The sequence below is a fragment of the Danio aesculapii genome, chromosome 3, assembly GCF_903798145.1.
Source record: "Danio aesculapii chromosome 3, fDanAes4.1, whole genome shotgun sequence".
NCBI classification, from domain to species: domain Eukaryota; kingdom Metazoa; phylum Chordata; class Actinopteri; order Cypriniformes; family Danionidae; genus Danio; species Danio aesculapii.
The window spans coordinates 33,847,708-33,869,321 of NC_079437.1; the positions used below are offsets into that span (position 1 = coordinate 33,847,708).

The 21,614-nt window shown below is 34.1% G+C and overlaps 3 protein-coding genes across 5 annotated transcripts in view; all 3 read right to left on the reverse strand.

The window, feature by feature from the left end:
• septin9a (septin 9a) overlaps positions 1-5,035 on the reverse strand; it is a 132,181-nt gene extending 127,146 nt beyond the window's left edge. Inside the window, exon 1 of the mRNA XM_056453789.1 lies at positions 4,788-5,035. Coding sequence (XP_056309764.1) covers positions 4,788-4,812 — 25 coding nt within the window. The 5' untranslated portion in view covers positions 4,813-5,035. The remainder of the gene's footprint in view (positions 1-4,787) is intronic.
• A 2,984-nt stretch (positions 5,036-8,019) lies between these two features.
• Positions 8,020-13,590, reverse strand: LOC130221358 (uncharacterized). Its single transcript, XM_056453796.1, has 4 exons — positions 13,510-13,590; positions 12,735-13,046; positions 10,434-10,579; positions 8,020-9,539 (listed from the first exon to the last, which is right to left on the reverse strand). The coding sequence occupies exons 1-4, from the start codon at positions 13,580-13,582 to the stop codon at positions 9,450-9,452; spliced, it is 621 nt and encodes a 206-aa protein (XP_056309771.1). The 5' UTR covers positions 13,583-13,590; the 3' UTR covers positions 8,020-9,449.
• LOC130221359 (nicotinamide riboside kinase 1-like) lies at positions 13,512-19,767 on the reverse strand. Of its 3 annotated transcripts, XM_056453798.1 has the most exons (8): positions 19,555-19,767; positions 19,392-19,482; positions 19,223-19,271; positions 18,970-19,135; positions 16,941-17,012; positions 16,741-16,847; positions 16,556-16,656; positions 13,512-13,596 (listed from the first exon to the last, which is right to left on the reverse strand). In XM_056453798.1, exons 1-7 carry the CDS (start codon positions 19,581-19,583, stop codon positions 16,568-16,570), a joined length of 603 nt encoding a protein of 200 aa, XP_056309773.1. In that variant the 5' UTR covers positions 19,584-19,767; the 3' UTR covers positions 13,512-13,596; positions 16,556-16,567. The 3 variants fall into 3 exon arrangements, with proteins under 3 accessions (XP_056309773.1, XP_056309774.1, XP_056309772.1); XM_056453799.1 differs by lacking the exon at positions 13,512-13,596 and having other exon boundaries at positions 15,210-16,656; positions 19,559-19,767; XM_056453797.1 differs by lacking the exon at positions 13,512-13,596 and having other exon boundaries at positions 15,210-16,656.
• Positions 19,768-21,614: the final 1,847 nt, after the last annotated feature.

Consider the following 21,614-nt stretch of genomic DNA (forward strand, 5'->3'; position numbering starts at 1 on the left):
AAAGATAAATAAGATCAATTAAAACAAAAAAGTTAAATGTTAATTAATTATTTATGTTTTTATTGCTCTGGTTTTAATTTTTCGGCTTTCTTTTTGTTCATTTAGTCTACATCCCTAGCTGGTCAACCAGGCTGGTTTTAGAGGGGTTTTGGCCACTTCCGGGCTGGTTTCCAGCCATTTCCAGCCTGGTCTTAGGTGGTCAGGCTGGGAGATGACCAGCTAAAACCAGCTTGACCAGCCTAGCCACGCTGGGAGCCCAGCCAAAACCAGCTATGTCCAGGCTTAAACCAGGCTGGTCAAGCTAGTTTTAGCTGGTTTTAGCTGGTCAATTTCCAGCCTGACCAGCTAAGACCAGGCTGGAAATGGCTGGAAACCAGCCCGGAAGTGGCCAAAACCCCTCTAAAACCAGGCTGGTCAACCAGCTAAAACCAGCCAACCAGCTTAGGCTGGTTTAAACTGTTTTTTTCAGTAGGGATGGAACCTTTTTAAGTGCCTGGGTTTTTTGGAATTTGAGTTTCAAAGCTCTTAACTTTGTAACCAATGTTTATATATTCTTCATGAAAACGATGATGCTGGCAGGACATGTGATAATTACAATCTTTAGCAATCTTAGTCACACACACATCCTTTGAGATGAACTTGTGTCATTATTGAGAGATGAACTCGAGTGATTATTATGTGTCATTCCTTCGTCCGCATTCACAAGCTAACAGTCTTGAGAGTCAAACACAAAATCTGAGAGACACAGAGGAGGTGAGAAAAGTCCAAACCATCTGTCAGTTTCAGTGTCAAGTCAAAGTGCTGTCAAAAGAAGACATTTTAGCACATGTGAAATGTGTGACGGCACTGAAAATGACTGTGATCAACCGTCCGAGTCAACATGCCTCTGGAGCAGAGAGGAATTTCAAAGCGCTCTGGGCCCGGGTTAATTTCACAGGAGATTTGTGTTGCCGCTGACTCACCTGTCAGCTCCACTGTGATGACAGGGCCGGTCAGGAAAGGGGAGGGAAGCAATGAAGGAAAAGGAGCCAGATACTGATAAAAAAGAAATTACTATAGTGCAGAGTCTCTATTGCCTCAGTAAGCTCTGTTGGGCAACCATCCAAAATAAAGGATTAACAAAGAGATTCATTCATCCGCTCAATATGATTCACTTCCAGATGAGACGATGGAGAGATTTTTTTTAGCATGCAGAACTCCACATGGGAAGTGCTGCAATGCAGATTTTCATTTTTTGTAGATAATCTTCACACTTAACGCTGTCCAATACACGAAATGGAGGCAGAATGACTCATAACCTTGCACGAATCAGAAGTTCATCCAAGCATTAAACAGAGTTGACAGTTTGTCATGACTTATAAATTGATTTGTGTGATTTACTATGCGCGAACATGTCTAGCACAGCCTTATTGTGCAAGTGTTTGATTAGTTCTTATTGTGAGTTACTGATTTACCTCGGGTGCTCAGGGCGTTGCACGACAAATGTGCACACTTGAAATATACGTAAATCATTGAAACACTTGAAGCGTTTAAGACTTTCAAGAGATCTTTCTCTCCAAAATGTCCCTTCTGTCATTATTGTTCTCCCTCAAACCAGTACGACTTTTATTCTCCAGTGAACCCAAAAGAAGATACTTCGGAGAATGTTGTTGCTGTGTTTTTACTTCAACCCAAAAATAGGTTATTTACTGGGATTGATTGTTCTGTGGGGCAACCAATTTTTTTGTTCTGCCGAAAAGTTTTTTAAAGTATTCAAATGGGGCGACACGGTGGCTCAGAGGTTAGCACTGTCCCCTCATAGCAAGAGGGTCGCTGGATCGAGTCCCAGCTGTTTCAGTTGCCATTTCTGTGTGGAGTTTGCATGTTCTCCCAGTGTTTGCGTGTACTGGGTTGCAGCTGGAAGGGCCTCCGCTGTGTAAAACATATGTTAAATAAGTAGGCGGTTCATTCCGCTGTGGTGACCCCTGATGAACTAAGCCGAAAACAAAATGAATGAACGAATGGAAGTGTTCAAATGTTCTTCACACTATGGAAAAACGTTCTGTCGGAAAACCAAAAAACACTATTATAGATCGTCACTGTGAACCCCCTTCTTTTTTAGTTCTTCCTGTCATCTTTATTTTTAAGTCTGTAACTTTTACAGACAAAAGCAGTTTTTTCTAAATATTCCAAAATATTAAACAAAGTCCTACAGGTTTGGAAGAAGGTGAAGGTGAGTCACTGATGACAGAACGTGCATTTTTGGGTGAAGTCTCCCTTTAAGCACCATGGACCTCGCTGTGGAGGCCAAGGCTGTACTTGAGGGATATTCTCTGTATGAGATCACATAGACTGCATGCTGCCAGGGAAAGACGAGAAAAAAGGACGGACTGATTACATGATCCAACATGTGTGTGCAAGGAGTTGGGTGTGCTGTGACAATGACTTTGGCAGGCCCGAGGAAACTCTACATTCCTGCCAAATCATTGTGTACACAGAGAGTTCGGCTTATGCGTCTGTCGAGATTACAGGGAAGCAACATGCGGCTGTTCAATGGAAGGCCTCTATGTAGCGCCGCAGGCTCCATTGCACAACCAAAGGGAAACGGTGTAGGGAGCATGCAATGAATGTTCCCTCGTGCTACATAATGCACTGCCACTGTAATACAGGAAATCCCATGAAATTGGTGCACAAATTAGTTGCTGCATTCACTATATAAATATTTACACAATTAAAGAACTCTTGAGGTTTTCTTTCCTGAAGAGCCTAAATGACTTCTTAATTTACTTTTTGATTTTCTTAATTACACATTTGGGATTAGGAAATGTTAGACAACCCTGACCAAATATATAGTATCAAAATTATTATTTATTTTTGCACTGATGCCATTTTGGGTTCCACTTAAGAGGAACTTTAAGAGAACACTCAAAAACACTCACTGCTTGTTCAAACCACTTATTTAAAATGAGTGGACAACTTAATTTTTTATATTGAATCCAATTAAATTTGTTAATTTATTCGATATGTGTTGGAAAAACATAAATGAATTGTGTGAAACTGCATTTTTAACAGTGAATGCTTCAATATTGAACATTTTTGTCAGTGTTAAGAGCAAAGTACACTGTAAAAAAAAGTTGACAACTCAAAATTGTAAGGCAACTTGCTGCAGAGTTTTTTTTTAGTTGACTCAACTGTCAAGTACTGCACTTGACTCGATAGGGTATATGCAGAAGTATGCAAAAGGACTTTTAATTTGTCAGTAACCTAGGTCAAGCGCTTCTGGTGAACTGTATGCCATTGCAAAATCTGTGTGTTTAAGGTCTGTTTTCTTTAAAAATAAGCGATCTCCAATGGCTGAGTAATATCCAACATAAAGTGGGTCTCAGATTGTACAAGAAGCACTGCATTAAATTACATTTTCCCCCACGCTATGTCTTTAACATATGAACATTTATTTTACCCCAGTATATTCAATGGCTCTAGCCTCCTAATCCTTACCGGCTCGTGCATTTAAATGACTTTTCATTTCGTTTTATGCTTGAGCAATTAAATGAATGCCAAAGTCTTTTAACTGATTGTATTTTAATTACATTACAACCTCGATGCGGGTGACGCTGTGCCGCGGTAGATAGTGCTGTCGCCCCACAGCAAGAAGGTCGCCGGTTCGAGCCTCGGCTGGGTTGGTTGGCGTTTCTGTGAGGAGTTTGCATGTTAATGTTAATTGCATGTGGATAAGTTGGTGGTTCATTCCCCTTTGGCTAAACCGGATTAATAAAGGGACTAAGCCGAAAAGAAAATGAATGAATGAATGAACAACCTCGATGCTGTAAAAGGAACCGTATAAAATGAGAAAAAGTCACATTAACCGTTCACCGGAAGTTTATCAGTATGGGAAGAAACAATAGCTGTGCATATACCCTATTAACTTTACTTTTACGATTAACTTTACTTTTACTTGATTAACTCAACTCAAGTTGCAGCAAGTCTCCTTACAATTTTAAGTTGAGTCAACTTCTTTTTGTTTTTTACAGTGTATGGATGTGAAAAACTGAAAATAGGTGTGTGGCCTTATTATTTACCTTTAGTACAATAAAGGTTTTCACATTAGCCTATTAGCCTACAAGTTTAGTGCTTATTTCACATACAGTATTTTCAGAAATTGTTTGACTTGCTCCATACAGATCGCATGAACAGGAAACATGATAATTTAAGTTAAAGATATGCAAATGTCAGGTTACTGAAAGTGGGCAAATTAAAAAGTGAAACTACAAACTGACACCAAGTTGTAGCTATTGTTGATTTTTTTTTTTTTTTTTTTTTTTTTTTTTAAACAAGTAGAGTTTTAAAGGATACTACATTTCGGTTATAAATAAATAGCGGACATTCTTTTACACCCTTAACGAAACTATTAATCTGAGAGTCATGCAAGAGCAGACGTTGATCGGATTATCTACAAAAACACACCAAAAAAATTATATTTATACACCAGGTCGAATCTATCTGACTTACTGTACGCAAACGCAATGCAAATGAAGCAGATTGTTTACTGAATGTAGCCTGAAATAAATTATGGCGGGTGTTTTCCTGTCACAAAGACCTAGGCCAATTTCAAATTATTATATAAGGTAATGGCTTGCCATTTTATTTAATAAATTCTAACTTGCATGCATATTTTACAATAGAGTTCACTTAAAAATAGAGTACAGTATATTTTAAGTTTGCTTTCACTTTACAGTGGTTAAATAATGAAGATTTACTGCCATGAGAGCAAATGTCACATCGGTCGTTAAAATGAAATAGGTACTCACCTGAGTATGTTTTCTTCATGTTCATTGATTCCCTTTTCTCCTGAGAATTTCAACTTCAGTCTATAAGGTCCGTGTGTAAGATCTGTACATCCGAAATATGATCTATCGGTGAGGAGAAATTCTCTGTCGCTCCGTAAAGCACATGTACCTATCACGGACAAAAGCTTTGCGTTTAATTCGAACTTAAACCTACGAGTTCGGTTTGATCTAATCTAATACTCCCATACACCTCCAGCTTTACCTGTCCACACAGACACACACCTGTGGAAACTCCGCCTATGGATGAAGGTATGACGACACAACAGATTGCTGGAACTGTAGGAGTAAACAAATAACATGGATAAGACATTTCTGTCTGCATATTTTCAGCTTAAAGTAACACGTAGCTTTTATTATTAGGTGTTGTACACTGTAAAAAAGCTTTCATTCATCCAATGTAAAGAAATTTAGGGTAATGTTCACATCTAAATTGTGGCGCATGGTGGCACAGTGGGTAGCACAATCACCTCACAGCAAGAAGGTTGCTGGTTCGAGCCCCAGCGGGCATTTCTGTGTGTTTGCATGTTCTCCTCATGTTGGCGTGGATTTCCTCCGAGTGCTCGGGTTTACCCCGCAGTCTAAAGACGTATAGGTGAATTGAATACACTAAATTGGCCTATTGTTTGTGAGTGCAAAAGTGTGTGGGTGTTTCCCAATGTTGGGTTGCGGCTGGAAGGGCATTCGCTGCGGAAAACGTGCTGGATGAGTTGGCAGTTCATTCCTCTGTGGCGACCACTGTTTAATAAAGGGACTGAGCTGAAAAGAGAATGAAAGAATGAATATTTTCTCCATGAGAACAATTTTACATAACTTGGTGCAAAGCATATTTGTCTTGTAGGTGAAAGTCAATTAATTTAAATTCACTTATGTTCTAAACATGTGAAGTTTTGTTTGTGTAAATCTCTGTGTAAAACAAGCTAAAATGTCTCCTGGATTTCTAGTTAGATAATATGCATATATTTCTGTTATTCATTTACAAAAAAAGGCATTTGGTTCATGTTTTATTTGCATATGTCATACTTATATATTTTTTGGTTTGTTTTCTGGCTTTGAGTAAATATGTTTACATATGTAGACTTAAAGATTAAAATTGTATTTTTTGTGTGCTTTCTTCTCACTATTTTTACACCAGTGGGCCCAATATTTTTTATCTCACCTAGTTGTCAGCACTACATGCACCTCCCTTAATTACCTAAACATTTTACATTGGTCAAAACAAATATTTCTTAGTTGAGCTCTTAAACAAGAACAGTTATATTTAACTATGTTTTGAACATATTAATTATTAAAATAAAACAAACCATATTAAATTGAAACGAAAGAGAATTTTTTTATTAAATGAAGTACTGCTTGAAAGTGTTTTTTCAGTGTAGTAAATTGTAAGTGATTTTTATTACCATGTTCTTCCACAAAATGCTAATCCAGTGTTTTTAGAAAGCACTAAAAGCAATGTTAAACATCCACAATCTGAAATGTATTATATAAAAAATAGCAAAATAGAAAACATTCCTACTGTTTTTGATATCTTCCCCCCTCCAAGTTATTTTTTTTTATTACTTTTTAAATATTTTATTTCAAAATTCAGTCTAAATCTGCATGTCTTCATTACTGTACAAGTGAGTTATATGTACTTCAGGTGCAGTCCTAAAAAAAAGGTGGTGTACTATTACCCACCCAATCCAAATTTTAAAAGTAGGCAAGGAAACAACGAGTGTCAATGTTTCTTTGATTCATTAGCTCTCTCTCTCTCTCTCTCTCTCTCTCTCTCTCTCTCTCTCTCTCTCTCTCTCTCTCTCTCTCTCTCTCTCTCTCTCTCTCTCTCTCTCTCTCTCTCTCTCTCTCTCTCTCTCTCTCTCTCTCTCTCTCTCTCTCTCTCTCTCTCTCTCTCTCTATATATATATATATATATATATATATATATATATATATATATATATATATATATATATATATATATACACATATACATACCAAACATCAGTTACCTGTAACTATTGACTTCCGAAAAAAAAGTCAATGGTTACAGGTTTCCAGCTTTCTTTGAAATATCTTCTTTTGTGTTCAACAGAATAAAAAAGACAAACTGGTTTGGAACAAGTAAAGATTGAGTAAATGATGACAATTTTCAATTTTTTGGGTGAACTATTCATTTAAAAAAGAAAAATATTTGAACAAATTTATTCATTTTAATCCCAACTCAGTTATTTATGCTTAGGTAATAGTGACCCCAGCAGACCCGGAGATTGGCTGAGTACATTGAGCTGTATTTAAATGTATATGAGCCTATATATATATATATATATATATATATATATATATATATATATATATATATATATATATATATATATATATATATATATATATATATATATACTAGCCTATACTCAAGTACATTTTTATCCAGGTATTAAATTAAATAAATAAAATATTATTATAATATATTAAATAAAACTGCCACTTTTTTTAAAAATTCATAATAGCATAAATATAAACATATTAAAAACTTAAAGACGAATTTACATATTTCACTATCATAATATAAGTTATAATAGGAACACATTTTAATACGCAATGGTGCAAGTTAAACAAAAATGCACCAACTGCAACAAATGAAGATGTGAGTTAAAAAACATTTAGTATACTGTTAAAGGAGACGTGAATACACATAAATTAGGGACGTTTAATCACATAAACAAGTGAGTATATCGAGTGTATGATCCTCAGAAGTCGTAATACCCAAACAGCTCGTGGAAAAAAGTAGGCATACTGAGTATACGTGAGTATAGCAAGGACTACACCACTGTTCAGGTGGTATACAACATCATGTAGTAGCTATATATGGACTTTTTACTTTGAGACTGAGCCATTTAAACCCACACACAAAACTGTTGCTATCAAAACTATGTTTAGTTTATTAAAGGTCTCATGCTTCTAGAACTGAAGCTTTGTCTAATGTTTACATGGTGAGAAATCTACACTACCTGGTCCACATGTAATGATGGAGGGGCTTTAAACACAAGCACCTCATGGGGGGGGGGGTGTATAAAGTGTATAAAAAAAGATTTTGTGGTTTATGGGTTTTAGTAAACAACCAAGAAAGACTAAAACTCATTTGGTTTCCTATGCTGTCAAAACCAAAACCTTTTGCTGGTTGTGTTTCCAGTCACAAGTACACATTACAGTAAACAACTTACTTTAAAAAAATACGTTTATTTACAGATTTCTTTATTTTTGACATTCTCCTGATGGGAACTACATGTCATTTTCAATGTACAGTCTATACAACAAGTCATTTATGTAAAGAAATAACATATAAACAAAGACAAACTGATTTGGCAAAGACTCTTAAGCTGACATTTTCTGTGTCTTCTGACTTCTGGTAACTCTCCAATGTGGTTCTCACACTTGAAGTTTCGATCTTTATGCTTTGGGGGACTAAAGTTAGATGACACTTGGTGAGCTTCTCTTAAGGAGATGCAGGCTTGCTCATAAGTGGTCTTGAACATGCTACGCCACAGGAAAATGTCTGCATATTCATCTGAGAAGCAGAATGTGCAAAAGGACACTTGAAGCAGACTACAGACCGCAAGTCACATATACAGCACAGACTGAAACTAAGGGACATTTTCACATCCTGTTTTTTGTTGTCTTGTTATTTTTGTTCTTGTATAGCAATGCGCACTGGTGAAACTATACATTCAGGTTTTTAAACAACTTACACCTCATTAAAACGGAATAAAACTCATATTTAATACACACAGAACAGAAGAGGATAGAACAGATTTTTTCTGAATTTGTAAAATGATATATCAACAGATCGATTGACACGGTGGCGCAGTGGTTAGCACTGTCACCTCACAGCAAGAAGGTCGCTGGTTCAAGCCTCAGCTGGGCCAGTTGGCATTTCTGTGTGAAGTTTGATTGTTCTCCCCGTGTTCATGTGAGTTTCCTCCGGGTGCTCCGGTTTCAAAGACATGCGCTATAGGTGAATTGAATAAGCTAAATTATCCGTAGTGTGTGTGTGTGAATGAGAGTGAACGGGTTTTTCCTAGTGATGGGTTACAGCTTGAAGGGCATCAGCTGCGTAAAACATATGCTGGATAAGTTGGCGGTTCATTCCACTGTGGCAACCCAAGATTAATAAAGGGACTTAGCCGAAAAAGAAAATGAATGAATTTATCAACAAAGGTAGATTATACAAACAAAACTCAAATCTGATAGAACTCACTAACAGTACAAAAATAAATGTTATATTTAAGTGTATATATATTTCTCTATACATTTTCTTTATTTACTCATATATTTCCATCTGTATATAAACAAGAAATTTATATATATATTATATTTATATATATATCTGTCAAATACTTATGACATTCTTTCAAATTAAATGTAAAAATAATAATGCCCTAATGGCCTTTACAGCATAAAATGACAAAATTGGTCAAAATAACAAAAGGTTTGCATTCTTTCAGGCTATTATATTGATAATAACAATAATTTAACCCCTGAAGAGATAAATTTCAGTGAGTTGCTGTCATGTAACAATGTTTGATGATAATATCACACCTACACACACAAAAACATCAGCCCAGAACCTGAGATCACTGTGTTGATTTCTCATCTGTACTCCCTCTTCACAGTCATGACCTCGTACACTTCATTTATAGACCTTTTTCCCTGTTCTGCGGTTATTCTCATCTCCTTAATCTGGGGCAAAACAGAAAAAAGACCATTAACCTCTATACACACCAGCTAAAAAATGCCTAAAAATGCCATATGCTTAATGTCTAGAATATGAGTCTTTGTGTTGCCCAAAAATGTATTCTGATAGCCCATCCACCTTAAAGGAACATCTACAAATGTTGAATGCATGACGCCTCTAACAATACACATCTCATATTAACCGGACATTTGAATCACCCCAGTATTTATATACATATACATATATATATATATAAGAAAATTATTCCGTTCATAATTATTGAAAAAATTAATTGTAAAAAAAAAAAAAGTTCAATTGTGAAACATTTATCAAAATTTTAAATAGCTGCTTTCTTGTTGTTTTTAGTTTCAAGTGACATTATTACACCAGTCATTATAATAATAATAATAATAATAATAATAACAATAATTAATATTAGAGTGATTTCTGAAAATGAAGCTGAAAATTCCTCTTTAAAATCACTGGAATAAATCATTCAATTAAATGATAAACTAGTTTTGAACAGTTATTTTAGAGTGAAATAACGTTTCACAATTTTACAATTTGTACTGTATTTGATGAAATAAATGCAGCCTTGATGAGCAGGAGAAGCTTATTTTAAAAACATTTAAAAATCCTACTGACCCCATACTGACCTCAGACTTATGTATATGTCCTATATATATATATATATATATATATATATATATATATATATATATATATATATATATATATATATATATATATATATATATATATATATATACATACACTACTGGTCAAATGTCTTATAAAATAGCTATTTTATAATTACCATAAGTGCAAAGCATTTACAAAAATGTTGATAGGCTTCAGATTTAAAGATATGGATTGTGTTTTACGTGAATGATATTGACCTTGGGCACGATCCACACTCCCAGTACCAGAAACAAGAGTACAATCACACTGCTGGCAGTCACAGCCACCACTGGGACCAGAAAGCTGTATATGCCTCCAGGCTTTGAAGCAGCAGTGGAAGCAGCAACTTGCTCTGTTTTTCGGTCTACAAAAGAAATGTAAGATCAGGAAAGCCAAAACACAGACACAAACATGCGTATCCTGCTTCAAAATTATCTGCATTAAAACAATTTTCATTGAAAGTCCAATTAACAGGGTTTCTGCAGGTTTCACAGACTTAAATTTAAGACTTTTTCAGATATTTTTAGGACCATTATGAATTAAATTTTAGACCCATACAGCGCTAAAGGCTAAGGAATTTTTCAAATGGCCCAGATGGAAAAGATTTTTATTTGCCCAATAAATTTTTTTTATTTAATACATTTAATAATACAATAATAATTTAATAAAAATTTAAATATTTACATTTTATTTCTTAGCAAAATATTGATTTATTGTGTAAAACCAAGCAAGCTCTACTTGTATCCATACACTTTCTTTTCCAACATAAACTGTTTTAAAAGTTTTAAAAGCTATAATAAAATTAATGTATGCACAACAATCTGTCCAGGTCAGTATCCTCAGCAGTAAATACACTGAGCACTTTTAAACAAACGTTACTGTAAGGAAAATAGTTAAACCATTATGAAAAATAGAGTTAAATAAAATATTAAATTAAATTAAAACTTTTATCGTGATGGATTGTATGGGTTTTGGCCATATTTGGTAGCTATACAAGAACAAAGGAAAATTAAGACCCGTTTAAAAAAAGATTTAAGACCAACAACACAATATTTCAGTAAATTTAGGACTTTTTAAGGCCTAAAATTTGGATTTTGAGATAAGACATTTTAACACCCCGCAGAAACCCTGAATTAAGTTTGAGTGAACGGAATTTTGCTGGTTTGACAAGAATAATCTTCTCTTTAATCTGATTGCCAAGAGATATTTTCCTATATTCTTTACTAGCTGTAGCTTTTAAAACAAGCATTATAAACAAACAAAATATTTGTATTATAAACTAAACAAAATATTTGTATTTTAGACTAAACTAAATATTTGTATTATAAACTAAACAAAATATTTGTATTTTAGACTAAACTAAATATTTGTATTATAAACTAAACAAAATATTTGTATTTTAGACTAAACTAAATATTTGTATTTTAGACTAAACTAAATATTTGTATTATAAACTAAACAAAATATTTGTATTTTAGACTAAACTAAATATTTGTATTATAAACTAAACAAAATATTTGTATTTTAGACTAAACTAAATATTTGTATTTTAGACTAAACTAAATATTTGTATTTTAGACTAAACTAAATATTTGTATTTTAGACTAAACTAAATATTTGTATTATGAACTAAACTAAATATTTGTATTATAAACTAAACAAAATATTTGTATTTTAGACTAAACTAAATATTTGTATTTTAGACTAAACTAAATATTTGTATTTTAGACTAAACTAAATATTTGCAATTGAGATTTTTAGTGTTTCTGAAATGTCGTATATTCCCTAAGTTTTATCATTTAATAGCCAACATTTTGTGAAATATTTTTGTAGAAAGGAAGTTTTCATTATGTCTATATTTTAAAATGTCATTTATACTTTTATATTTATATAGAAGCTGAATTTCAGCATCATCGCTCAAGCTTTCAGAAATGATTTGTTAATCATGATTTGCTGTAAAGAAAACATTTATTATCAAAGTTAAAAGGCATTCATTCGAAATAGATTTTTTTGGTAACACTTTATTTTGATGGTCCTTATTGCACATTTTGTTGACAACGTTGCATTGCAACTACATGCCAATTACTCCTCATTTGAGTATTAGTAGACTGTCAGCTTAATATCTGTTGATATGCTCCTTCAACAGACATATAACTGACTATAAGAAACTTTGCATGTACATGTCAACTTACACTAACCCTAACCCTAACCCAACCTAACAGTCTACTTATAATCTATCGAGAATTAGCTGGCACGTAGATGCAATGGAACTTAAAATAAAATTTTAAAAAATGCATTAAAGGGACCATAAAAAATAAAGTGATACCCATTTTTTTCTTTAATTTTCACTGTAATTTTTGATTGATTTATTGCACAAATATAAAACAATACATCACAGCTAAAACGATCAGAGCACAACAAAAACTATACTTATTTCAACAGGTATTCAAAACTGTCTATAATTACTTAATATTATGCAAGTAGAGATATTTAAAAGTATATAAGACATAACTACTCACCACGAACCATAAGAAGAACACCAGACTGATCCATTTTACACACACGAGTCAATAGAAGACTGCACTTGCACCAGTAGGCACCGGCATCTTTCATTTGCAGGTTCAAGATGTCTACAGTCAGAGTCTTGCCTTCAAATTTGGCTTTAACACGTCCTTCATAAGAAGACTTAATAGTTAATTTATCTGACATCATATGGTAGTATACGACTTGCAGCTCATCCTCATGCCGGGTGTACAGAGACACTCCCATCACCTGTTCCTCAGAGATGTGACACTTCATGGTTGCATTTTCACCTTTAAATTTGATCAAATCTGAAAAATGATTCAAAGAAAGAGTCTGGATCAGTTTACAGCATACAAATATGCAGTATGTTTATATTTTTTACACTATTATCAGACATAGATAGCATTTGCTTTCTTCTGTGGAACATTAAAGAACACATTTGAATGGTGCTAAACAAACAGTTTTGGTAATCCTTAATATTCATTTTTAGGTGAAGTATATGCCTTTAAGTTTCAATGTCTAATGTGGTAAAGAGAGAGGTGGAAATGAAAAAAAAATATTGCATGTCCTAAAGAAGAGAGAAAAACATGTAGGTTCAACATGAAGGTGAGTAAATATATATCTTTAACACACTATCCATTCAATATTAAGACATGATGCTATTGTACAACAAAAAAGTATTCAATGTAGGTCAAATCTAAAGTAGTTTAAATACTGCTGTAACATGCACAAACTGCCCAAATGTAAAACAATAAAACACAAAACACTAACCTGCACTTTCAACAAAGCCGCTGAGACAAAGAACACCCAACAGGAAGGTAAACTGCAGAGACTTCATTCTCATTTTCTTCAGAGCATCTCAAACACAGGAAGCAAACCAGATCTTAAGTCTGCACTGAAATGTATATATACTCTCACACACACACGCACACACGTACGCACACACACACACACACGCGCTACAGCCTACGACTTCCACCACAAACATCTTAGTCAGCAAATCTCAGGCAACTGAAATCAAACACATTTCCAAGAGTTCTGCTTTGAAATGCGTAAAAAATAACTACTTGATTCATTTAGTGAATTCAGATGATCTACAATGGACAACTAATTGCATCAATAACATAAATTAATGTTGTAATATATTTAAAGCTCAATTAAATCAACATGGACTATTCTTTTTTTGGAACCTGCAGCATTTTTTTGGGTTTCTGCAGGTTTCAGCAAGTCAAATTCTAGACCTTTTAAGACCATTATGAATTAATTTTAAGACTTACAAAGGGCTAAACCGTAAGGATTTTTACTTTCCAAAAAAATTGAATTACTTAAAAAATACTTAGGGCAACGTGGTGATGCAGGGACTAAGCCGAAAAGAAAATGAATGAATGAATGAATGAATAATAGTTTAAAAATGTGTCAAAACAAGCAAACCATACATACTTTTCTTTGACAAGCTTTAAAAACTGTAATAAACTAAATGTACAACGCTCTGTCCAGGTCAGTGTCCTCACCACATATGGTCTATAAATACATGGAGAACTTACAAATGTTAATGTGAGGAACCATAGTGTTAAATAAATTGTAAACAAATGTTTTATTGAGATGTGTTGTTGGTAACTGGATCCAGGTGTTGGGCTGATTGGGTAGCTCTACATTTGAAATTAAGACCCGTTTAAAATTATTTAAGACCTACAAGTCAATTTTTCTGTGAATTTAAGACTTTTTAAGACCTAAAATTTTGTTATTGAAATTTAAGACATTTCAAGACACCGTGTATACCCTGATTTTTATACATTTTCCATTCAAATCTTTAAAAATATAATCCCTTTCTCTGAACAACATTTCTTCTCTTTTGTTAAGACAGCAGCTGTTCACTGTACATCTTTGTTATGACATTGTCAGACTGTGCATCATGCAATGATCAGATTTTCTTATAAAGGCTTATGCCTAATACAGTTTGTAATAAGTGAATTCCCACTGGATAAAATCCAGTACAAACCAAGAAAAATCTTGGATAATTAGGAGAGAAAAGTTGATCACAACTCTCGCTTTGTGACAACTTTGTTTCTGAAATAACATTCCAGACACTGTGTGCTTAAAGTCTAGAATATGAGGCTTTGTGTTGCCAAACAAGGTGTTCTGATAGCCCATTCACCTTTGCGGTACATCTTCAAATGTTGAATGCATAACACCTCTAACAAGACACATCTCATTTTAACCCGTTTAATTGCATCACCCTAGTATTTGAAGCACATTTATTATCGTTGTGCTGCACAAAAAAGCATTACAGAATCTAAGATAACAAATGGCTCCAAGAATGCTCTTTGTTTGTTAGCCAGGACATTTTTTATTTTAATATACATAAATATACAATTCCATCTAGGTTAAGATGTTTTCTTTTTAGTACTATTATAAGAACAAAGCAAAAAAAAAAACCATCTAAGATAAAAATTCTTTAGTTATTCATTCTGAGCTGTATTAAAGCTGTATTAAGGTTATACATAAATTAAAGATGTTCCTGCAGTAGCATCTTTTCAAAAAATACACATTTCTACCTAAGAATGAGTTAATAAGTTATGTAATGGCATGTAATGAGTGCAGACCAGACTGAAAAAAGGACACAATCATGATTAGGTAAAACACAAGAGAAAAACTGTCTTATTGTTTAACTTTCAAATGTTTTAGATCCTGTCTTGCTGCATAACTGTCATATTTAAGTTTGATTTAAAAACGAAGACTGTGCATTAAAATTTACACTGGTAGCAAAATCTGATGGGTAGCATATTGCATCATCAAAATGTGCCACCTACTTTTTGAATGGGAGATAGGACAACCTGACAAGGTAGGACAAATCTACAGAACACCGGCAGCACAGTGGCTCAGTGGTTAGCACTGTTGCCTCAAAGCAAAAGTTCGCTGTTCGAGTCCAAACTGGACCAGTTGGCATTGCTGCGTGGAGTTTGCATGCTCCGGTTTCTCCCACAGCCCAAAGACATGTGCTAATGATGAATTGGGTAAACATAATTGGATGTAGTGTGTGTGTGTGTGTGTGTGTGTAAGAATACAAGTGTTTGGGTGTTTCCCAGTACAGGGTTGCGGCTGAAAGGGTATCCGTTATGTAAACCATATGCTGGAATAGTTATTGGTTCATGTCGCTGTGAAAACCCCTAATAAATTGGGGACTAAGCCGGTTTGATTGCCACTATCCTTCACACCACGTTGGGTTTACCCATGTGTCAGTAAGATGTTTTTAATGAATATCTAAATTATAATTTAAAAAAAATGATGATCACATATATTATCACCTATTCGTATATGTGGCCATGCTGCTTAAACATATTTTTCATATTTTGATAAGTTCAAGTCAGATTATTTATATATTTTTTTTCATACTTCACTCACATTTAGACATTTTCACTAAACAAATATTGTTTTTAAACATGAAACACAAGTATTCTATATTCTATGTATATAAAATCATGTTTATGAATTCACTTCAACACACACACACACTAAAATCGGAAGTCTTCAATACAAGTTCCCCATTTTAAATCAGCATTAATACATTATCTAGAAAATATGATGAGCTTCTCTTATTTTGAGGGATTTCTAGGCTTCATGATAACAGTAAATGCACTTTAATGAGGAATTGAAATTGCCCATTAATGAATACTATAAAGAATGTGCTGATAAAAGTGTACTTGCGGGAATAAACGGCTTCAAAGTGTGGTCCTCTCAATCTGACAATGACATGCAAACACAGAAAAAACGGAATTTCATGCAAGTGTGCTTCAATATTACGTAAATGCTGAATTACTCAAATGACAGATCATCTCCCTGTAACCAGAAGCATTTCCTGGATGTCTGCAAAAACTGTTGAGATCAACGTCTCTCTCTTCTGTGTGCCGTCCAGAAACACTGTATAAAGTGCAAAGACATTCAGCCAGACTTTCACAGGTTACCACAACTCTGTGATTAGAGCGATTTATAATATTACAGTACCTATGTCATCTACACTTTCTTCCATCGCTTTTCTGTTTTTTAGGTACATGGGCCAAACGTAGCCATCAAGGTAGCCTGGTGGATCTGGAGGCACATAGACTCTTGAGCTGCCCAATAGAGAGAAATTAAAGAGATGATTTTACTTCATTTAATGATACGTTTATTACACTAGAGACGTCTGACAGGAGTCTAGATCGTACCTTCTCCTCTCTTTGCAGGTCTCATAAGGGATCTGGAGGAAGTATTTCTTGTCGAACAAAGCATTAAGAGGCCTAGAGGTAAGACAAGAATCCATGAAAACACATGAAACACAATCACAATAAATGATGCAATCCATAACCAAAGGTCAACAAGCATGTTTTAGTGACCCTGAGGTCATTCACACGAATGAATAACAAAGCACAAATATCAATTTGCTAAACTGTAGATTTGTTAACAGTTTAATATAACAGGCTATATAAAACACATTTCTGCTGTAACAAGCAAAACAAGATATTTCACTTGTGTATTTGAGGATAAAATTGTTTTTGTCCAAGTAAACCCCTCATATATAAATATATATATATATATATATATATATATATATATATATATATATATATATATATATATATATATATATATATATATATATATATATATATATATATTTAACTGTGGAATCAAACATAGAGATGAAGCAAAATTTGTATCATTTAAAAACTATTTCCCAAAGTAACGTTTAATAGATTAGGTATGGTTTTACAGTATTTTCTATACTACTTTCTCGTCTGGAGAAAGTCTTATTTGTTTTGTTTGACTGGAATAGAAGCAGTTTTTAAAAAATAAAATTCAATATGATCCCCTTATTTTTTATTATTTTTAACTTATTTTTTTATTCGCTTCATAACAAACATCTGTTATCCACTAGCTTGCCTAATTAACCAAACTTGCCCTAGTTAAGCCTATAAAATGCACTTTAAACTAGATACTAGCATGTTGCAAAATAACTAGAAACATTGAGTACTGTCATTATATCAAAAGCAAAAGAAATTAGTTAGAATTTAATAAATAATTACAATAACTAAATTAAAACTTTTACTTCTCCATGTTAAACGGTTCTTGGGAAATATGTGTATTTTTTTTTTACAGGACCAAAAATTTGACCAAAACTGTGTCTGTATAGTTTGCACCAATCTTAAGTTCTAGGAAACATGAAGGCAGCTCAGTTTTAACCTTTGTTTGTTGCCATGGTATGATGGAACAGCTGAGCTGAGCTACGTTCATGGTACCTAAAACCCAAAATTGGTGCAAACTAATCTAAAACTTAACTGGCTATCCAGCTTCATGGTACAGGCACCTGGCCATACTTGTTTTTTTTTTTTTTTTTTTAATTCAGGGAGTAACCAACATTAGTTGCAAACATGCCATTAAAATAACATTTAATGTAATGTTAATGTTATTTGTCAGATTATTAGGGTTAAAATATACATTTATACAAAATATACGCTCAATTTCTTACAATATGTATACAATTTCTAATATACAGTATGTACATATATAATAAAATTAAAAGCGTGATTGTCATGAAAACAAGATCAATGGTAAAATGAGCAACTGTCATCAACTGAAATTTAGTAATCAATAATCAATTAATCAATACTTTGATTTATAAAATAAAAAATGCATTTTGTACAGTTTTTGTTCTTAAAAATTTAGTTACCAATAATACACAAAATAATAAAATTTTACTTTTAAATTAAGAAAGAATATTGCAATGGTTTGATCATCAGAAAAGAACCAGACAAATGCTTCTAACTACTTCTATAATACTTTCATGTATTTGTTTACTTTTTGTTTTAAGGAGTTAAAATAGCAGAAGCAATGACTTAATCATGCACTAAGATTTGCTGCAAGGAGATGCATTTACATCCTACACTTTAATGAACAGCATCAACTGCACTATTAGAGCAATCACACCAAATTTGGTTTTAATTGCAGCAAACCTGCAAGCACACTATTAGTTTTAGTTAGAATAATTTCTATGATTTGGAGCACTGATAATTCATCGGCAATCTGCAAAAGCATGCATTTGGATCTTAAATCAGGTGATATAATTTAATGTTGCTTTGAAGAACTGCTACAAACTTTCCTTGACTGAGGACAGAATTTTCAAAATCATGATCATTATGTTAAGGATTTCAAGTGGGTCCTGTAAGATTTATTGTGACTTTTTTTTTGTGAAGTTACCGGTGATTAAAAATCAGGAATCCCTCCACTATAAGAACAAACGCACTGCTCGGCTCTGATGCTGTGGGTTTCACTGCACAACCATGAGATGTCATGAATCCCACAGGATCCTCCTGCCACGAGCCGATGTCTCCCATCATTCTGTCCATGTGCAGGGCGCCCAAAGCTGAAGATGAGTTTTGTAATAATAAAAAAATAAATAAAAATACATATATTGTTTATTTCAATCAAAACATGATTTCACAACACTTACTGTCATATTCTTTAAAGCCACTGATATCAACAGGAACCTCAGAGTCATCCTGAGAAACAAACACACATTTGTCAACTACATTGTTGGGTATAAATGACCAAACCATACAATTGCAAACGTACAACAACATATTTACATTCAGAATATTAATATAAATCGAGTATGGCACCTTGAAAAAGTTATCTTGAGAAATAACACAGCTGTTGTGCAGAAGCTCCTGAAGACTTTTACTCAGAGTGGTCTTTCCCCCGTTTGTCATCCTGTCACAGCAATTCATGTATAACTCATATACTCTACATAACATTCGAACTGAGCACGTTTAGTTTACTCACCCACCAATTCCTACGATTACTTTTCTCATTGTAAATCAATACTGAAAACAAAACGTTTTATTCAACGTCTCACATTTTATACTAGCTTCTAAAGCAGCAAGCAGCATGCGTTTGAAGTAAACTTCTTTATTTACAGGATCTTTTAAATGCAGACCAGACTGTAAACAAAAACAACCAACCAGGTTGAGATCATTTCTTCTTCTTTGCTCACTAGCCAGATCAAACCTGCTCTACAGCGCCTCCTGCAGCGCCGGGTTGTCAATAGAGGTCAGTGTAATATTTATTGCTACTCGCTTGGTTCATTTCAGTTCATTGGTTCAGTTACTTAAATTACATTAATACTCGTAGCTTTATTTGCAACATTAATCAGAGGTTTGCGATCAAATCCAAACAGTCACATCCTCACAGACAAAAAAGTACTCACAGACTGTTTAAAAGGTTACTAGCACCCACAGTAGGCATTCAAAACCTTTCAGTTCAATTCATTTTTATTTATATAGCGCGTTTTTACAATATAGATTGTGTCTAAGCAGCTTAACATAAGTTAAGTTCTAGTAAAGTCCAGATTTCAGAATTGAAGTTCTGTTTAGTTTAGTTCAGTGTGGTTTAAGATTCACTGCTGAAAGTTCAAACACAATAGAGCAAATCTACCGAAGCGCAGCTCCACAAGTCCGAGCAAGCCAGTGGAAAGGAAAAAAACTTCAAAAATTGACAAAGTGAAGAGGAAAAAAACCTTGAAAGAAACCAGGCTCTGTTGGGCACGACCATTATTCTTCTGGCCAAACTTCCTGTGTGGAGCTGCAGTCTAGGTGCCGGAGGCTGGAGAAGCTGGACGTCCATCGTGGAGAAGCTGCATGTGTGAGTAGGGCACCTGCGGGAGGTCAGGCTGGCCCACAGGATCAATGCGGGGACTTGTTTGTCACTGTGGTCTTTCAGGAATCAGTCCCATGGACTCCATGGACTCCATGGCCACCACAGCATCAGCTCGGGATACAGCCTGGTCCAGGATTATGGATACCTTGGGATCATTTCTTAACAGGTCTTGGATCGCATCAATGGTGCTGCATAGTCTCTAGGGACCTCGGAATGAGTATCCCCAGGTGGAAATAGAGAAACCTTTAATCTAAAAACCAAACTATTATCTATTTCATGATTCTAGAAGGGCAACACAGTGGCTCAGTGGTTAGCACTGTCGCCTCAAACCAAGAAAGTCTCTGGTTCGAGCCCCGGCTGGGTCAGTTGGCATTTCTGTGTGGAGTTTGCATGTTCTCCCCGTGTTGGCTTGGGTTTCCTCCGGGTGCTCCGGTTTCTCCCACAGTCAAAGACATGCACTACAGATGAAATGAATAAGCTAAATTGGGTATAGTGTATGAGTGTGAAAGAGTGTGTTTGGATGTTTCCCAGTACAGGGTTGCAGCTGGAAGGGCATCCGTTGTGTAAAACATATGCTGGAAAAGTTGGTGGTTCATTCTGCTGTGGCGACCCCTGATGAATGAAGGGACTAAGCCGGAGAAAAATGAATGAATGAATGCTTCTAGTACTTGTAATTTTAGCTAGTATATTCTTCAAAAATACTACATATCAATCAGCTACTAGTGCTTAAATTATTTAGGTACGATTTTTTAAGATAGCTACTGCTTCTTCATTAGAAACCTGATGAAACACACGTATCTGGTAATGAAAACAAGTATCTAAAAAAAGTACTAATATCTAATTAATAGCTACTAGTACTACCTAAAAAAGGACTAGCCTCAAATGTATACTATTGAAAAATAAAACTAAAAATAAATGTACAAATGACAATGTCAATGACAGAAATCAATGGCAACTTTGTAAAATTTGTTACAAGCAACAGAGTAGTTATTAGCCACTGTTGAAATAAAAGAAAAAGTTCTAGTACCTAATAATTAGTACTAGTATTTAGTAAGTACCAGTACTAATGAATCTATAGTACCTACTGTATATAGTACCTATATTATCTACAGTACAAGTATATATTAAATCCTATCTTAACTGAATATATGCTAATATCAAAGATACTAAATATTAGTAGCTAAATA